The sequence below is a fragment of the Fusarium subglutinans genome (genome assembly GCF_013396075.1).
Source record: "Fusarium subglutinans strain NRRL 66333 chromosome Unknown NRRL66333_c0000014, whole genome shotgun sequence".
NCBI classification, from domain to species: Eukaryota; Fungi; Ascomycota; class Sordariomycetes; order Hypocreales; family Nectriaceae; genus Fusarium; species Fusarium subglutinans.
This window is the reverse complement of record NW_023502077.1, coordinates 269,822-287,658: the sequence shown is the minus strand read 5'-3', so window position 1 is coordinate 287,658 and position 17,837 is coordinate 269,822. Positions and strand designations below refer to the sequence as shown.

General features: G+C 47.7%; 8 protein-coding genes across 8 annotated transcripts; 2 read left to right on the top strand and 6 right to left on the bottom strand.

Moving 5' to 3' along the window:
- Positions 1-310: 310 nt before the first annotated feature.
- Positions 311-1,032, bottom strand: FSUBG_1824 (phosphoglycerate mutase; the record flags this gene model as incomplete). The annotated part of the gene is made up of 2 exons (XM_036679531.1): positions 311-972; positions 1,029-1,032. The coding sequence occupies 2 exons, from the start codon at positions 1,030-1,032 to the stop codon at positions 311-313; spliced, it is 666 nt and encodes a 221-aa protein (XP_036542739.1).
- An 896-nt stretch (positions 1,033-1,928) lies between these two features.
- On the bottom strand, positions 1,929-3,170 carry FSUBG_1823 (uncharacterized protein; the record flags this gene model as incomplete). The annotated part of the gene is made up of 1 exon (XM_036679530.1): positions 1,929-3,170. The coding sequence occupies one exon, from the start codon at positions 3,168-3,170 to the stop codon at positions 1,929-1,931; it is 1,242 nt and encodes a 413-aa protein (XP_036542738.1).
- Positions 3,171-3,645: 475 nt separating this feature from the next.
- FSUBG_1822 (lysine decarboxylase) lies at positions 3,646-5,277 on the top strand (the record flags this gene model as incomplete). The annotated part of the gene is made up of 1 exon (XM_036679529.1): positions 3,646-5,277. One exon carries the CDS (start codon positions 3,646-3,648, stop codon positions 5,275-5,277), a length of 1,632 nt encoding a protein of 543 aa, XP_036542737.1.
- Positions 5,278-5,867: 590 nt separating this feature from the next.
- FSUBG_1821 (acyl n-acyltransferases (Nat)) lies at positions 5,868-6,601 on the bottom strand (the record flags this gene model as incomplete). The annotated part of the gene is made up of 2 exons (XM_036679528.1): positions 5,868-6,220; positions 6,262-6,601. 2 exons carry the CDS (start codon positions 6,599-6,601, stop codon positions 5,868-5,870), a joined length of 693 nt encoding a protein of 230 aa, XP_036542736.1.
- A 1,173-nt stretch (positions 6,602-7,774) lies between these two features.
- On the bottom strand, positions 7,775-9,013 carry FSUBG_1820 (adenosine monophosphate transferase FICD like; the record flags this gene model as incomplete). The annotated part of the gene is made up of 1 exon (XM_036679527.1): positions 7,775-9,013. One exon carries the CDS (start codon positions 9,011-9,013, stop codon positions 7,775-7,777), a length of 1,239 nt encoding a protein of 412 aa, XP_036542735.1.
- Positions 9,014-10,245: 1,232 nt separating this feature from the next.
- FSUBG_1819 (tartrate transporter) lies at positions 10,246-12,007 on the bottom strand (the record flags this gene model as incomplete). Its single annotated transcript, XM_036679525.1, has 6 exons — positions 10,246-10,599; positions 10,649-11,112; positions 11,163-11,230; positions 11,277-11,435; positions 11,489-11,801; positions 11,851-12,007. 6 exons carry the CDS (start codon positions 12,005-12,007, stop codon positions 10,246-10,248), a joined length of 1,515 nt encoding a protein of 504 aa, XP_036542734.1.
- Positions 12,008-13,485: 1,478 nt separating this feature from the next.
- FSUBG_1818 (Spo7) lies at positions 13,486-14,760 on the bottom strand (the record flags this gene model as incomplete). The annotated part of the gene is made up of 1 exon (XM_036679524.1): positions 13,486-14,760. The coding sequence occupies one exon, from the start codon at positions 14,758-14,760 to the stop codon at positions 13,486-13,488; it is 1,275 nt and encodes a 424-aa protein (XP_036542733.1).
- An 889-nt stretch (positions 14,761-15,649) lies between these two features.
- Positions 15,650-17,123, top strand: FSUBG_1817 (alpha beta hydrolase; the record flags this gene model as incomplete). The annotated part of the gene is made up of 2 exons (XM_036679523.1): positions 15,650-15,790; positions 15,837-17,123. 2 exons carry the CDS (start codon positions 15,650-15,652, stop codon positions 17,121-17,123), a joined length of 1,428 nt encoding a protein of 475 aa, XP_036542732.1.
- Positions 17,124-17,837: the final 714 nt, after the last annotated feature.

The following is a 17,837-nucleotide window of genomic DNA, read 5'->3' as shown; positions in this document are numbered from 1 at the left end:
ACTTATATTATAATTATATTATTATTATTTAGTTTTTATATATTATAATTTCTATTTTATAAGTATTAATTTAAGTTATATAAGTTACTTTTAAGTTATATAAAAAGTATAGTAACTTATATTAAGTATTAACTATAAGCTTTAATAAGTAGCCCTACCCTATAAGAGCTAAAGGCATAAACTCCTATTAGTTTAGAGGTACTTAGGTATTTACATACTAAAAGTGCGGAATCCTTCAAAAGCCGCAGTATAGTCTTTCATTCTCCTTTCCTTGCAGAGCCCAACAGCGAGATCCGATCGTTCCTGCCCACTATGCATTCAAGTTTGATTGGGTAGTGTGTGGTACGAGAAGCGTCGGGCCAAAGTCCTGTTGTGCCTTTGTGTCGACGTTAACTCCAAACCTCAAGGCATCTTGTTCTGTCTCTTCATCCGTGCCAAATCGATACGAGCGCGTTTCGCAGACGTCATATCGATCTCCCTTGACAAGGAACGCAATGAACCCTCTATGTGTGATGAGGACAATGTTCTTGTACACTTTCGAGAGCTCCTTCAAACGTCGTCGAACCTTCTCAGCACGTATAGTGGCAGCCTCTATACTGTGTGGTGGATGATCCCATTCTTGGGGGCATTCTGAGAAGTTGAGGTGTGGAAACTTGGCCGAAATATCGGCCCGAGAGATGCCCTTGTTGCAAATAGCGTCATGGGCTTCGCGCAGGTCGGGCCAGATCTGTACTTCAGTCCCGCTTGAGGCTGATGAGCCAGCAATAGACGGAAAGAAGTTCATGGCAGTCTGGATGGTACGTGTCATTGGCGAGATGACAATCAGATCTGGGATGACCGGGATCTGAATTTGCTTAGTAGTTTCGTGCCCTTGATCCGTCAAGGGTGGGTCGCGGTGAGGGTAGCCGCGATCAATGTTGTGGAGGGATTGTCCGTGACGGACGATGTGGATCAGAGGACTCGCAGTAGTTTCTGCTAGGCTGTTAGCGTTTACAAGTATCAACGTGATATGATGGTGAATTCCTTACCCATTGTTGAAGATTTAATTTGTAAGAGCACGCAATGTATCCTGAGTTTTTGCGAGGGGGAAATGTTTCAGCAAATAGTCAGTTTTGATAGAAAGTAGTAAGACGGAAATAATGCGAGGGCAGGATCGCGATTCATACCCGCACAGCTGTGCGTGCAGAGTCACGTGCAGATTGCGCAGCTGCCTTAATCCCTGACCTGACTTATTCGCACACCCCAGCTGCGTGGTCTGCACGTGACTCTATACAGCCGGAGGCTATGAGTCCGCTCAAGATCGCGCTCCACAAGGCCTCTTTATTATTAGAAGGAAAAATCGATTATGAGTTTCAGAGGCACGCTTCCTGGCCAAGGTATTGAGCTACAGATGCCCTTTGTTCCCTGACTAAAGCAATCACACATAACAACATGGCGGGTATGGCAGGCCTCCAAACAAGCACATCGTAAGCCACAAATTCGGGTCGGCAAGGGAGAAACGCAAAAGAATGCGCATATGAACACTGCGTTGTTTCAGGATAAACAACAAACACATGGGCAGATTTTCACGGAGGAGCTTTGTGTTGCTGGTCAAGAAAGGGAGCATATTTGTGGATGGCTTCAGGTAGAACACGGCTGGAAAGGGGATAACAACTAATAGGGTCCGTCAAGTTCGGCGGCTACAAAGGGTGCACGATTTACGCAGCCAACGATATATCATTATCAGTCTGAATCTACCTCGAGTTCAATTTATCTATTACATTGGAAAAAAGTCCCTTCCAATATGCCTCTTGCTCCCACCCTTTCCCACTATGTTGAGATCTCCTCAATCACAGCCACGATGAGAACATGTCACTCCTCGGGCAAGACGTCGGTTCTTGGCTATTGCACATACACAAGTCTTTTCTTCCACTGATACACTACCAAGACTAATAACTGCTCGTTGTTTTCGAGAGCAGTTCCTTCAAATGATTGAAATGCTGTCTCCGAACTTCTGGCCAGTTGTACTCTTCCATATACCGGGCGATGTATTGAGACGGCGAACCCTGGAAGGAAACAATAGCATCTATGACATGACGCTCCATAATTGTGCTTCCCTTCTCTGAAAGAGTCTTGAACTGCTGGAGTGAATTTTGCTCATGTCGGGTGGCATTTTCTGCTCGATACGGTAACATTTTCGATGCAAAGTTACAGGGCAGCAAGTTGAAAGAATCCACCGGAACGGTCTGTGTCCATTCCCAGTCTATCACCCCTACTATCGTACATTGCTCGTCAAAAAGTAGGTTCTGCCAATGCATGTCGGCATGCTGTAGGATAAACGGCCCAGAGTCGAAACATTCCTTGCCTGCGTGTTCTGCGGCAAGGACATGTAACGCTGCAGACTCTATGCTGTCTTCGGCATTGGATTGTTGTCCTGAAAAGTTCCGGCGCTTTTCAAACTCATAGACTAATCTTGCGCGCTCTTTGTAGAACGTCCTCGATGATGTGAAGGGACCGTAGAGACGTTCTTTGCGGTCAACGACGGGTCCAATGGCTACACCTCTTTTCTCGCCAGTAGCAAAGCGAAGCTGTCCGATTTGATCGAATGGTTGCCTTAAAAGCTGCCATGCGAAACTCGTCAGCTGACTGTGTATTTTGATCAAGTCATCTTCCTTGACTGGTCGTTGTCCGCTGAAAGGAAATGGATAAGGCTTTCCGGCGATATACTCCTCAAAGATATAGGGTGTGCCAAGTGCATTTGCGTATGTGAAATCGTATCCATAGACTTTAGGGACAGGGATTTGCGTGTTCTCCTTTACGAACTGCATAGTCGCCACCTCGCTTTCAAACAAAAGTCTCTGGTTCGTGATGCGCGTTGTGTAATCCGTTACTGCTGTCTTATCGTACAGCTTGTTATGCAGTCGAGCCACCCAGAGGGAATTGTCCGGCATCCGAAGTCGATATAGAACCTTACGCTTGCCGAACAAGAGCTCGTCCGTGTCGAGAACAACCTCTTGGTTATGATTGAGTTGGTGACCCAGTTGCATCTGCACTTTGATCCAAGTCTCGGTTGCAAGTTGGCATATGACCTCCTCAAGTCCTGACTCCCGAATCTGAGCTGCAAAGACTTTGCCAATAAATCCAGGATCATCTTGAAAAGGCCGCGGTGTGATCCAATCGGTGTACTCCATCCCTTGTTCCTGGCTCATCAGGTGGACGAAGTTTATGGGATATTGAGGAGGTGTGACTGCAAATAAGACGAAATTTACAAAATCTTCCTCGTGCCACCTTTCCCAGCTCCTTCTCTTTCCAGCAAAGGCTGCATTTCAGCTTACTCTGACAAATTATCTACAGCTCATCCTAATAGGTCGATGTGTGGCTCAGCTTAACAGGTTACCTCCGGATTAACAAAACGGGTAACCTGCAGCGCAGCCCAGGCTGACAGGTCACAAATGGTGCCATAGATTGTAGTATTTTAGATACATAAAGGGCTCTCTCTGATATCCAGATGAGCCTCAATATAAACTAACTAACGAAGTTCGTTCAGCCCATACCTCGGCTTTTCTACACCTTGCCTGTACTTAGCACCACAGACTTGCTGCAACATTGTTTGCCGTCAGACTCGTCTCCCTACGTAGACTTTTTGCTATCACTTCCACTCCCGACATGTCAGCTGATCACAGAAAACTAAGATCAGTCGCCGTCTTCTTAGCCGCAAACATTGGAAACGACCCCGGATACAAAGAGCTTGCACAACATGTTGCTGCAATGTTCGCCAACAATAGATGGAAATTGGTGTATGGCGGATCCGCCAGAGGGCTAATGGGAATACTCGGCCAGACCGCGTCAACCTTGGGTGTCGATGTTCACGGGGTTAAGCCTCGCCCATTCCTCAAGTATGAAGAAACCGGCCAACTCCCAGAGTTCGGTCATCATGAGCTGGTGGATGATCTGCACTCTCAAAAGAGACGGATAGCGGAGCTAAGCGATGCATTCATAATACTACCTGGGGGGTTTGGAACACTTGAAGAATATACTGCAATCCGGATGTGGTCGAAACTCGGCATCTGCCGCCGCCCTATCGTGCTTTTGAACTTCCAAAACTTTTACACCCCTTTGCTAGACTGGATCACTGGAGCAACAAAGTCGGGGTTCATATCAGAGAACAGTGCCGCCGTTGTATCGGTCGTCAACTCGATCGAAGAAATGAGCTTGTCGCTCTTGAAGCCGAACCCCCTGATTGATAACGATGACAAGTTCGACTGGTCAGTTGTGGCTCCAGAACATACCCGCAGTCTCTTAGAATCTCAACTTGAGAAATCACTTCTGGAAACCGCAGATCAGGTTTCTCTTCAACTCTGTCTGACAGTTCATTGGAGTACATGGCATACATGGAACTACTACAACCGAATAGAACCTGGTATCACGGAAGCAAATGACCATATCTGGAAATCCATCTCTCCCTTTTCGACATGCGTTGGCATGACTTTTCTGGTGGCTAGAAACTTTCGCGCTGCTCTTGAAATCACCCCTGGCCTCGCCCAATGCTCTGAGAGACTTAGGACGGTTGCCTGCCCTGCATCAGCAGATTCGATCCGGCCTTATCATTGCCTCACAGGCGTCTTTATGGATCATTATTGTGTCGTCATAGACCCCGTGTTCTCGGTGAATGCTTTCAAAGTGCCGTACAATGGGTCGTTCGAAACCTCACCATATATAACCACGTCTGGACGTTCCCAACAACGATGCTTTCGCTACATCACAGGAAAAAGTGGTGAGAAGATATTGACCATGGAGAAAATTGGTAGCATGGAAGCGGCGGTGCAATTTTCAGATATCGATCACAACACTGCTCTGCGACAGATCTCCATGCGAGCGGCTAGAGAAAGTAAACTCAACTCTCAGGTACCAAGCAAAAAAGTCCTCGTCGTACGAACTTCGATGAGCGAAAGACCGACCAAGATTGCATCGACCCCTTTGAATGCCGAGTTCGTTGTGGCGGCTTGTCGTGTACAAGTCGATTTCGCCCAACGAACTCTGACGATGCAAGTACCTTCAACGGACTGGCTTTTCAAACCCGAAAACGAGCGATACCTTGGGCAGTTACAGCGGTCACAGATGTATACACCAGTCAATGATGCGGTGCTGAATCTGGTGGTTGCTCTCCGGTCTCCACCGGATGATGAACTCGTTTCCGATCAACTTGATTTGATGGGCGAGGTGGCAGAGCGATTGGGACTCGCAAGAGGAGAAATCTTACAGATTGCTCGCTCTCTGGACTTTTTCCAGCGTACGTGAGTTTCTACAGAGTTTCATCATATTTTATTTTCTGTATCTATATCTGCTTTTACTTGTTATTACTTGATCAAGAGGGGTGCGATGTGGGCATAGCTATGCCAGTTCGGAATGGCAGCAAACTAATCGGGAACATCACGCTCTGCTTCATTGATTAACCTCCGTAGTCTTTCTGTAACTATCCTATCGTAGGCACATTTATTTGAATCATGTTTGACGATCCCTGAATGATCAGTATCCAGGGCAAACCACAGTTACAAGACCCGTCAGCTTCATCTTGGAAGTCGACAATTATATACGTTGCCTCGAGAGTTGAACTATGTCTGGGCTCGAAAAAGCTTGGCTGAGACAAGATTCAAGACTCCAACCCTAAAGTACAATAACACTTGGACGCATTAAGAATAAATTTACTTAGCTGTTTCGATTAGTTTGTTACCAACCCCTGATTCCAAGTCTCGGGCCTACCGCCTTGAGTACTGGCTGGAAGCGCTGAAATATCATCCAAAGGATTTAAGTCGTATAGTATATTCAAAATGTGGTACTTAAACTAACATATCATATCGAGCCATTGTCCTGGCCACTATCCCCCTCGATCACTTATTGTGCTTAACCATAGCATCAACAACCACCCTCTCCTCCTCCCCCTCAACCTGTACAACAACACTCCCAAGAACATGATACCCCAACTTCAAATACAACCCCTTTCCCATAGGCGTAGCCAACAGACTCAAACTCTTCCCATCTTTATTCGCCTCCTTCTGTCCCCATTCACATATCATACTAGCTGCTCCCCTCCTCCGAAAGTCAGGGTGCGTAACAACCTCCCACAAAGGAATTTGCTCCGAACCGAATTGCTTAAAGTATTTCCTTAGACCGACTGGAAGGGCTTTGGCGTAGGCTGCCATATGATTTTTGTTTGCGTCGCGACGTTCGTCAATACCATGATCTGAAATTGTTAGAGAGATTGGGGCAGTGAGTGAGACGAACCTCCTGGTATGGAATCGCTTGTGACTTTCAGTTCCCATACTCCGTAAGATACAGGCTGATGGATGACTTCTCCATCGTCCAGCACAGGCGCTGTTACCAATAGAATGACGAGTTTATCAGGTCGCTCGAATAATTCCTCATGCTCTATTCTTGTCCACTTCCAGAAGTCGTCTGGGTACTTATCACGGTATGGGAATCTGTAGTCTGTACCTGGGTCATCTGGTGATCCGTTTACGGCTATCCAGGTGATGTCGTCCAAGTCATCTATCGTCGCGCGGCGAAGAGTGAGAGGGGTGTTGGGGATGGGCTTTGAAGATGGGCTGATTGAACCTCCACCCATGATGTTGAACGACTGACGCGGCGGAGATTGACAAGAAAGTGTTGGGTTCGTAAGTTAAGAGGTCAATAGTTCTGGATGGAAAGGCTGAGTATATAATTCTCAATTGGCTATAGGGAGTCCTTAAGGGAAGATGGAGTCTGGCCAACAGTTCCACTACAGCCAATTCTCATTGGGATCTGAACAAAGAGCTAGTAGTTGTGACGTTATTATCAGGTCAATAAACCATGTTTCCATTGGATAGAAAGACGTATTTTTGAATGTGCCTCTCTTCTGCATACCTTACCCAACGGTGAGATGATGACGTTACACGATAAGAGCATATCCCTCGTGTAACAAGAAGAAAAGGCTGCTCTGACTTGCTCATCTAATCGCACATAAGTCTACCCCAAACTTAGGAAAAGATTATATAAAGGAATAAGAGATAGCCTAAATCTTATAAAACTTTACTCATTTTATGTCATTCTTTCGTAAACTCGTCATAAGTCCCTATTGATTGAACAGGCTTAGATACGCATACACATGCTTCAGAGTGAATGCGGCGAGTTTCTTGTGTTGCTTTGGCTTGAAGCCCTCTGGTAGATCATCCATATCCTCCTGTTGTATAGTCATAGCCTCAGCAGCGAATCCCTCTGCCGCAATATCCATCACGATCCGTTACATCCTTTCCGAACCAAACGAAGCAACCACCGATATCTAGTCAATATATAACTAGAGGATTGTAGTTGCGACGTCTTCGTTAAATATGTCCCGCTTCCTTTGGGTAGCAAGACGCGATTGTGCTACCCTCCGCCAGGAGACTGAGCCTTGACGTTACCTGACAAGAACATGCTCCCATTATTCTACCAAAAACATATAATTGCCTGTGTTACCGTTAATTAAACTCACGTACGTATTGGTTAATTTAATCAGAGTTAGGAGTATGTATACGATTTGGCTAAGTCTCTCTAATAGGTGACTATCTCCCTGAGAGTGACTCCAAGCTAAGTATTCATTCCTCCGCACCAACATATGGATGATCTTGTGCATCGTGCTAGCATACTTTGTCTGTTAATTCGACTGACTCTGAGCTATCCCTTCCACTTCAATGTATGAAGAACCTTGTGCATCGTGCATCATCCACCAAGCGCGTACCATCCTCCATCTCTCCCGCGTCTGCACTCAACTGGAGTGACTCTAATCCTTTCGCTTCAATGTTCGAAGGACCTTGGTCATTGTTTCCCGAGCATGCTTGAGGGTGAACGTGGCGAGCTTTTTGTGGTGTTTGGGCTTGAAGCCCTCTGGTAGATCCTCCATGTCCTCCTGTTCCATAGCCTCAGCCGAGAACCCTTCTGCTGAGATTTTCATGTACTCATCTCGGTCCTTTGGTTCCATTCCAAGCCAGACAAAGCAACCACCATACTTGAGAAGAATGGTGTTCAAGATAAGACGGCTTGTACGACTGTTACCATCAAGGAAGGGGTGAATGTTGACAAACTTGTGACAGTATTTGGCTGCTAGAGCCACAGGGTCAATCTCTCCGCTGTCCTCTGCTGTAGCGATATCGGCCTTGAGAGAGTCAGTCAAGTCTCGTACCGCCTTTGGGACCTTGGCTTGATGAGGGAACGAGTGGAAGCCACGCTGGACCGGGTAATCTCGGTAGATGCCCCCGTACTGGCTTGAGGGAATGTTATCCGGACTGTCGATTTGATACGTCAAGAGGCGGTGGGTTTCTAGGATGATCTCTTCGGACAGATCCTTCCCCTTGATGGCAACTTCGTTCATCATGTAGTACGCCGCCTTTGCATGCTGAATGATCTCCCGGCGGCTTCGGAGCACGTCTTCATGTCCACTAGACTTGTTCTTGCTCACAAGGTCCATTCGGAGAGCTTGGTAGATTGGGTCGCGATCGCTAATCTCGGCATCGTCCACAGCGCGTCCTTCGAAAATGCGTTGACAAAGCTTGACTGTGGTATCCAGACCACTTCCGACCATCTCGAGCATGTTTGAGCCGTAGACCATCTGCGACAGTTTCTCGTTGAAGTCTTCAGCAATCTCGGAGTCATTCTTTGACTTCTGCTTCTTGAGAGCATCTGCGATGTCGTCGAGGTAGTTCTTCAACTCGATGTCGTCTTCGTCGGAGTGACTCTGGTCTTCAGCATCGTTCTCGTAATTGTCATAGTTCTCGTAATTGTCATCATCCTCGTCTTCTGCATCGTCCTCATAATGGGCATCATCTTGCGTAAGCTGCAATGTTGATTCCTTGCCCGGTCCTGAATGAATACGGATAGAACCATTGCCACGGAGACTCGAGGAGAGCATAAGATGGATAGAGTGTCCAAGGTTAGAGTCAGTCTGATGGGCTCGGGATGATGATGGAATCTCGAGGCCTTCAAAGGCTTCAGCAAGGGTTCGTCGCTCGAGTTTGGGTGCCATGGTCGCGTTGTGCACGGTGCTGGGTCGTGAAAGCGTGTTTATTCAAGTGAGCAATGTTGCAGTCTTGGCCTTATAGGATGACTCTCGATGAGATAGAAGGGGTAAAGAAAGGGTTGAGTGGGTTATCCACGGACCCGTTCGAGGTAATGTGAGGTCTGATGTTGTTTGAAGGAAGAAAAAGGAAGAGAGGAAAAGGAGGGGGGGCATCATTTTATACTTATATTTGAGAGTGGATGAATCACAGTCAAAGTTTTGCAAAATTAGCAAGTGCACATGCTCTGGAAGTTTATGCCATGGGAAAGGGTGATGAATGGAAGTTTAAGGTATGCCATGGGAAAGGGTGATGAATGATGACTCACTGTCAAAGTTTTGTGTCATACCGAAGGAAGGGAAGGAAATACTCTCAAAGTTTATATAGGAAGAAAGAGCAATGAATGGAGGATTCTTTAGTAAGAGCAGAGTTTATTTACTGTCAAGAGGTTATGTGAGCTGAACGAATACAGATAGAACCGTCGCCACGGAGACTCGATGATAGTATCAGATAGATAGAATGCCCAAGATTAGATCCCATGCTTGCCTTTGTGTTGTACGGGTCTGATTATAGGAGTTTTTTTGAGGGAAGAGGAATAGGGGAAAGGAGAAAGAACTTCCTTCCTTACCTCCACTGGGTGGATGACTCTCGAATCACTTCATGATATGAAAGTGTAACGCACTTAGGACTATGAGATGTAAAAGCTTATAATGCAGGTAAGCTCAATGTATGGACACTTTATAGCTAAAGTTTTATCGAACTTGATCTGACTTTTAACAATTGTATAAACTATTGTTAGCCAAAAGCAAGATATTAGGCAAACAGTGAGGGTAACGAGTATATTACCCGCATGTGTTTATTGGTGTTCTCGACCTTTATGCCCTGGGGGCTGAGGCCTCTTTAACCTCTCAACCTTATCACGGTCTAAACTGTTCAAATATCAGTAATAATGCAGTTAATAACATAAATTTAGAAGACTTTATAGGCCTGGTCCTAGATTCATCCTAACATCTTCAAAGTCCTGGGTAGATGAGCTATCTCTTTATTGCGTCGTCCTCGCGCTCATGCAGCAGTCTGTCTTCAACATGGCAAAGTTTTGGTGCATCTCAGACGAGACTTGAGTTCAGAACAACAATCCCATGTAAATATCTTGTAACTAGGTATCCCGTACGTTAATCATAACTTTTAACTATCCAAGCATTTAAGCCATATCCATAGCCTTGATCTTATCCTTGGCCTTCTCATTCTCCATAGCCTGGTCCATGACCTGGTTGGGGTCGTTGTCACCAACATCCAGCACCTCAAAGTGGCCAGTCTCAGTAGCATCACCAGTTCGGTAACCACTGTGAGCACCAAACACATACCACACGTAGCCAGTAATGCAAGCAGCAGCGATGAGGAATGCAAAAACGGTCCAGTTACCCATTGAGTACATGGGGCTTGTGCTGGAGGGGAAGAGGAAAGGCGCTGTGATACCGCCTGTGTTGGAGATGGCGATCATTCCACCTGTTGCGAGCGCAGTGGCAGTCGAGCCTCGGACAGTGGCAGTTCGGTGCTTTTGCAAGTTAGTATATGTAATCGATAATGAGAGGGAGTAAACTTACAGCAACGAAGGGAAGAACAGCAGCGTTCGTGCAAGCAATAATACAAACAGCGAAGTATCTCACTCCCCAATGCTTAACCACAGCAAGGAGCAAATAACCCGTCGCAACAAACGCCAAACCACCCATGACATGCTTCGAGCGCTCCTTGGTCTTATCACTATGCAGACAGTTGCCCACAATGATGAACACTGCAAAGACATTAGGAGGAACAGTGAGGAGCTGAGCCTTGTAGCCCTTGAAGCCGAGCGATGAGACGATGGAGGGAGCAAAGTAGCCAAAGGCGTTGAGGGAGTTGGCCATGAAGAAGTAGGCGACGGCGAAGAGCCAGAAGAAGGGGTCGGCGACGGTGTCCTTGGCGACTTTGCTGTCCCAGTGCTTGTCGTTCATGGAGGGGGCGTAGGGGCCGAGACGCTTGACGGCAAAGGCGCGTTCTTCGGGGGAGAGCCAAGAGACGGTTTGGGGATCTATACTTATTAATATCATGGGCTTCGTGATGATTTGGTTAAAGACTTACAATCAGGGAGGAAAAACCACACCAGGACTCCGACGATGACGGCGGGAATGCCCTCAAGCACAAAGAGCCTATCAATGTTAGAAGGGTCGTTTGAAGGGACTGTGACAGACTCACCATTGCCATCCAGCCAGACCAGCCTTTCCGTTAAGGAACGAAATACCCGTGGCAAGAATTCCACCAAAAGCACCCGCAACAGCAACACTCGAAGCAAAAATAGCCATTCGCGTAGCTCTCTCCTCAGGCTTGTACCAAAAGCAAAGATACATCATTATACTATCTCTCATTAGCACTCACTGACTCACACCCAATCGCACTGCTTAACATACCCAGGGAAGAAACCAGCCTCAGCAAGTCCAAGCATGATTCTCACAGCCAACAGTCCACCGTATGTCGTCACCGCAGCAGTGCAGATGGTGACAATACCCCAGGACACCATGATTCGCGAAATCCATTTACTCGGCGAAAAGTACTTGAGGAGGATGTTGCTGGGGAATTCCATGAGGACGTAGGGGACGAAGAATAGAGCGACGGCGATGTTGTATTTTTGGCCGGTGAGGTCGAGCTGTGAGACGATGTTGTGCTCTGGGGAGTCATTGTTGAGAGTCTTTGCGTTTCCGAGGTTGACGCGATCGAGGTAGTCTTGAGTCTGTTAGTGATGAATCTTATGAGAAGGCTATGGGAAACGCACTGAGGAGATAAGTTATGCAAACCCAAGGCATGATTCGAAGATCTTGTTTCCTCACGATCCTCTTCTCCATCTCTTTGTCGTTGAGATCGACCGTCTCTAGAGCAGGGACGTCTAGAGACGGCTTTGGCGAGAGAAACTTTTCCCAGCTGAAGAACATGATGGGCAATAGTCAACAGCTACCTAATTCTGAGGATACAGTCTGTCTAGGAGGAGAGGGAGGGAGAGAGAGCAAGGCTTGTATTTAAATATATACCACACATGCTACCTAGTTCTGCCTTATCTACCGGATGATCTCTTACCATGATAGTGAACAATAAATTAACTTTATTAACTGCCCCAGCGATAACGGTACTTGCTTGCGCCTGTATCTACCCCAGATTCTCGCTTATAGCGTTGCTATTGTACGATGCAATAGGAAGGGAGCGACACTGCAGGAAAAGAGACAACTCCACTGTAGATAGGGCACCGGCCGCCGGCGAAGAGGGCCCCGGCGGGTATCATGATGCCAGTTTGGGAAATACAGCCCCGGGGATGGGGTTTTTTACGTATTTCGTTTCGTTTCCTTTATTCATTCGGTGAAAGGCCGAATGGGCCAAGCTTTTGACATCGCGGGGAAGTTTTGTTCACGGGACTTGGAGCCTGCATTTCCTTTGGAATTGAGGTCACAAGACTGTTTTGTAAGTTGGCTACCAAGGTAAGTAAGTATACCATCATGTATTTAGGGTGTGTAGGCAGAGGCTTGGGGGAGAAGGGCGGTGTTTCCGCTTCCTGGGAGGAAATGGGATTTGGCGGAAATGCTGTTTTTTCTTTCTGATATCGATTCGGAGATGCCGAGCGGCCGATTTCGGGACGGGTGCCGGGCGATGGTGCGGGTTTTTATTCTATAGCCGTTCGATTATTCCACAATTTATAGTATGGTTTCGGTACTGTATAGCGAGAGAGATAAGAATCCGAGATAAGGCTTGACATTGGTTTCTGAATAATAGGCAATATTTTCTCCGCACGCTTTAGACCGATGGTGATGGTTCTAGCGAGAGGCTAGAAGGGCCACTCCGTATAATTTTCCGGCGTCACAATGCCGATACATTTAAGACGAATGCAATTTACTAATGTCCATTGGATGTCCCTTGGTTGACTCTGAGTCTGTAATTCAACACGAGGTCTGCTTGGACCGTGTTATCGTATAATCCTGCTATTCTACCTTGCTTGACTCCCATGCAATGACTCGCATGTCAATGACTCGTCACTCACTGCATCTCATATCTCCCAGAAACTCAATTGTCCAGCTAGACAGGGAACAAGGACAGATGTGAGATCCTTCACTGGTTGTGAGCTTAAATCATCGGCCTATCATGGATCACCTTTCATTCTGAATATGGACATCTGCATATGTGAAGACAACCAACAAGGGTGCTTGCTTATCAACGAACACCTCACAAAGTTGGGGGCGCATCTCATACAGCGTAATTCACGGCTGAGATAATCACACAATGGCAACTCTAAAGGAAAGCCAGACGTGGCTGACCAACTGGATGTCAAACCTCACTCACATCGAATAAAGCCCATCAAGAACCATGGTATTCTTCAGCATCGCCAAACCACTCAACATACACACTAAAACAACATCTACATCGCCTAATCCCGCTCCTTCGACCCAACAGTCGATCTCGAACTCGAATTCCTCAAAACCTTCCCCCCCTCAGGTCCAGAATCAGGCGTATGCGTCGCACTACTCTCCCTCGCCAACGGCGACGGGAAATCCGGCGTCACAGACCTCGAATCTGTCCCCGGCCTCTTCGGCTTCGAACTCGTCGACAGCCTCTTGCGCCGCGCAGACATAGATCCGCTGCTGGGTCGTCTACTAACAGGATTCTCTTCTTCAACGATAGGCGTAGGAGTTCGTGTTGAGCTTGTGGATGCGCGGCGCACGCTACTTCCGCGACGACGACGTTCGCGCTCAACGGCGATATGACGAGGTGGTGTCTTCTCACGCTCGTGGCGCCGCGGTTGTCGGCCGGGGAGCCACCATAGCCAGCCGTATTGTTGCTTGACGAGTTGGTTATCGCGCTCTTTCACTTTTTGCCGCAGCAGGGCTCGGCGCTCGTTCTCCTTCTCCCAGTATTCCGTCCTGTATAGCTCCCAGTTCTCGCGGAACGTAGCAGAGAAGGGCTTCGCTAGGAGAAGCAGCTTGACGTAGTCGCCGCCAGGCGCTAGATCCTCCTCGTGACCGCCCTTCTCCTCATCTTCGTGGGGCAGTATCAGCGTCGGGTGTGTATCGCTCGTGATCTGGAGCTCCTTCTCCACCTCTCGCAAAAGACTCGGTTCGACGTATCGATACGATGAACTAGCCGTGTGTGAAAAGAGTCCGTACGTCAAGAAGAATCCAATCGTCGAGAGTGCCTCGGCCCACCACGTCCGTCGTATTATGATCAGCTTGCAGTTGAAGCCTCGTAGTCCTCTATTCGAGATGACGAACCATCGTCTTGGCCAGCGAATTCCGCGCTCCCAGATCCCAGTCGCCCAGACGAGTATCGCAGTGATGATACCGCCCATGAAGCACACCTTCTCCGCACCCTCGACCGCCCAGTAGATAGAACCTCCTACACCACGACCGTCTTCACGGGGTGCGAGAAAGAGAGCATATCCAAACCCAGCGATCCACAGTGACAGCAGTGTAAGAAAGAAAGTATGGTGTCGCTTCCGAGCTCGTAGTTCGAGGAATTGTGCGCGCAGCGATGCTTCGAGGATCAACAGGTTGAGATAGATCATAGACGGTGAACTCGGCGTGTGATGCAGCGGATCGCCCTGTTTGGCGGTGGTGGGGAGGATGGGACTCGCACCGGCGACATCTTTGGCTCCTTGCGTAGGAGCTGAGGCGCCTTTGACGATGGAATCGACATCGTCGGACATTTTCTTTTTCGGGGGGGTTAGAGAGCTGAGGGGCAGCCCGGGTCAAAGAGAGCTCGATGCCATGCAACTGGAAGAGGGATAGGGAATCGTCAGGTGGTCCAAGGGAGAGAGCGGGAAGTCGAGCTGTGATTTGCTGAACGAGTCAGTTGTGTTTTGTTGGTGTTTTTGTTGATCAAACGTGGGCGAGTCGTGTGATTCTTTTGGTGCTTTGTTTTAATTAGTTCCCTATTTTCCTGGGGAGAAGGTGGTTCGGTTTCTTTGACCCGCTCCCATCGTCATCACAAGCCAAAAAAGAGAGCGAGATCTGAAAGCTTTTGGCCTTTGGCTCGGCAAATGGGTACCAAGTACCGCCAATTGTAGTGGATTGCCCCAACACGTTGGGGAACCACAACGGGTACTGAGTACATCATGAACCGATATATTCCGTTTTTTCCTTGACAAGATTATTCCATCATTATTACAGATTAATCTAAATCTGTTCTCTTCTATATCTCCCTACTCGCCTGCTCAGCCTCTGTCGCTTACCCAAACAAGTAAACAATCCAATACAATCCCTCCGCAATCTTACTCTTCTTACTCGACTCTTGCGGACTTGTCCACGGCCCGGAGCTTGTTTCAAACCCCGACATTTTCGTACGTTAACTCCGGCCGGCTTTGGCTGTTGTGTGCCTGTTGCGTCACGAAACGAGGCGTCATCCATAATTTCCAGAGTGTTTTTTTCACTGTCGCTACAGAGGTAGACTAGAGGTCGAGGTTAAACACTTATTAACCTCGCCCTCCCCCCAGGCCCAGGCAAGGAATGCTTAGACTTCAACCTTCTTCTGCGGTACTTCCTATATCGCGACTTTCTTCAATCACCGCCTTTAATACTACTACACCTACACGCAGTATGAGTACCGACGGTACCGTTCGTCCGCCTCATGGCGGGAGAGTTGCCGATGCGCCGGAGGAGATTAAACATCAAGCGGAGTTGAAGCCCTCGCATGCGTTCTTGTTTCCCCTTGGTTATAAAGATGCTGCGTATCAATGGGTATGTAAATTGACATTATTGAGGAGTGAAAATTAACGATTTGCAGTGGACGAGTTTAGCGCCGCAAGCCGTTGAGCGCAATTTGTTGAGCCTCATGCCGCACCTTAAGGAGGCCAACGACAGCATTACAAACATCGATACTCCCGAACGACCTGACCCTTACGGTACACGAGTATGGCGAAGAGCAATGGTCCATCTTTCCGGAAAGAACCGAGCATTGAACGAAGTAACCGTCGAGCGAGTCGGAGAAAAGGAGGAGGACGCCCTCGTCATGATCCACGGATACGGCGCTGGTCTCGGTTTCTTCTACAAGAACTTTGAGCCTATTTCCCGCATGAAGGGACTCAAGCTCTATGCGCTGGATATGCTGGGCTGTGGAAACTCGTCACGACCGGCCTTCAAGATCCACGCGAAGAAGAAGGAGGACCAAGTCATAGAAGCAGAGGGTTGGTTCGTGGATGCGCTAGAAGAATGGCGAAAGGCCAGAAAGCTCGAACAGTTCACACTCCTTGGTCACTCGCTCGGTGGTTATCTCGCAGTTTCATATGCCCTCAAATATCCTGGCCGACTCAAAAAGCTCATTCTGGCCTCGCCAGTCGGTATCCCATCTGATCCTTACGCCGTCAACGCATCTATGCCCGAGCCGAATACATCAACGATCCAAAACGAAATCACCCAAGACCAGCAAAGCACGACCGAACAGAATGGTACTCTAAAAAAGCACAAGCCTGCTTCAAACGTCCTACGACGACCTTTGCCAGGCTGGTTCGTCTGGCTCTGGGACCAGAACATTTCTCCCTTCAGCATCGTCCGAATGAGCGGTCCTCTCGGCCCACGATTCGTCTCAGGCTGGAGTTTCCGCCGCTTCAACCATCTACCGCAAGCTGAATCACAAGCTCTCCACGATTACTCATTCTCGATCTTCAAACAAAAGGGCAGTGGTGAATATGCTCTAGCCTACATCCTCGCACCCGGCGCATACGCTCGTCGGCCCGTTATCGATCGCATCCAAGAAGTCGGCCGTCAAACCATCACAAAACCAGATGGAACTACAGTCAAAGAAACGGGTATACCAGTAGTGTTCATGTACGGAGAAAACGACTGGATGGACGTCGCAGGCGGTCTAGCTTCAGAAGAGAAGCTTAAAGAAGCGAGACAAAAAGCCCTCGAAAACGCTACAGAAGACGAAAAGAAGCGAGAAAACGGCAGTGCAAAGGTCCTCCTCGTTCCCAAGGCCGGCCATCACCTCTACCTCGATAACCCTGAAGTCTTCAACGACATGATCCGCAAAGAACTCGAAGACACCCGGAAATCCGAGCAAAGAAAGCAATAGCCTCGAATTTCGGCATTTGGGTTTGGCTGGCATGAGTGATGATGAGGCATGAAGGAATTGACACGTCGGCGCTGTTGGCACACGCGGTATTTTCTGTGCGGTGCGGGATTTTAGATGGTTCACGACATACAGACATTGGAAAAATGGCGTTTTTTTTTTTTTGTTACTGGGCTTTTTCGTTTTGATAAGCTTGCGTGTTAGACTTGCGTATACCTATTTTATCGCCAGCTTGGCACGGCGCATTAAGAGTAGACTGTACAACATTGATATTCCATTCATTATTCTTTGGGATAGATGTATCCTATATGTGGGTCCTGAACTTAACATTGTTGGCACATGGCTGAAACGATCTAGACGGCTCGGATTGTATTACACATGAAACCTCGTGATACATGTTCCGAGTAGGTTGATGGTAGTAGTAATTATCTCTTGGATTCCACTGTACATCGCAATACAATAATAGAGTAGACAATAGTATTGTAGCTAATCGTTCCGCTAGTCTAAGCTAAAAATGAAAAGGAATTTTATCCTAGCTCCCTCATTTGTTCTATTGAAGCGGCCACAATGCCCTTCGGCTAGGGTATTCATCAAATCTCCTCCAACTCTTTATTCTTATGAAATGCATCTTGCCTGCAAGGTGCGCGTGCAGATGATAGATACCGATCTTCCCACCAAGACGCCACGCAGTGAAAATGCGAAAAAGAGTAAAAACGA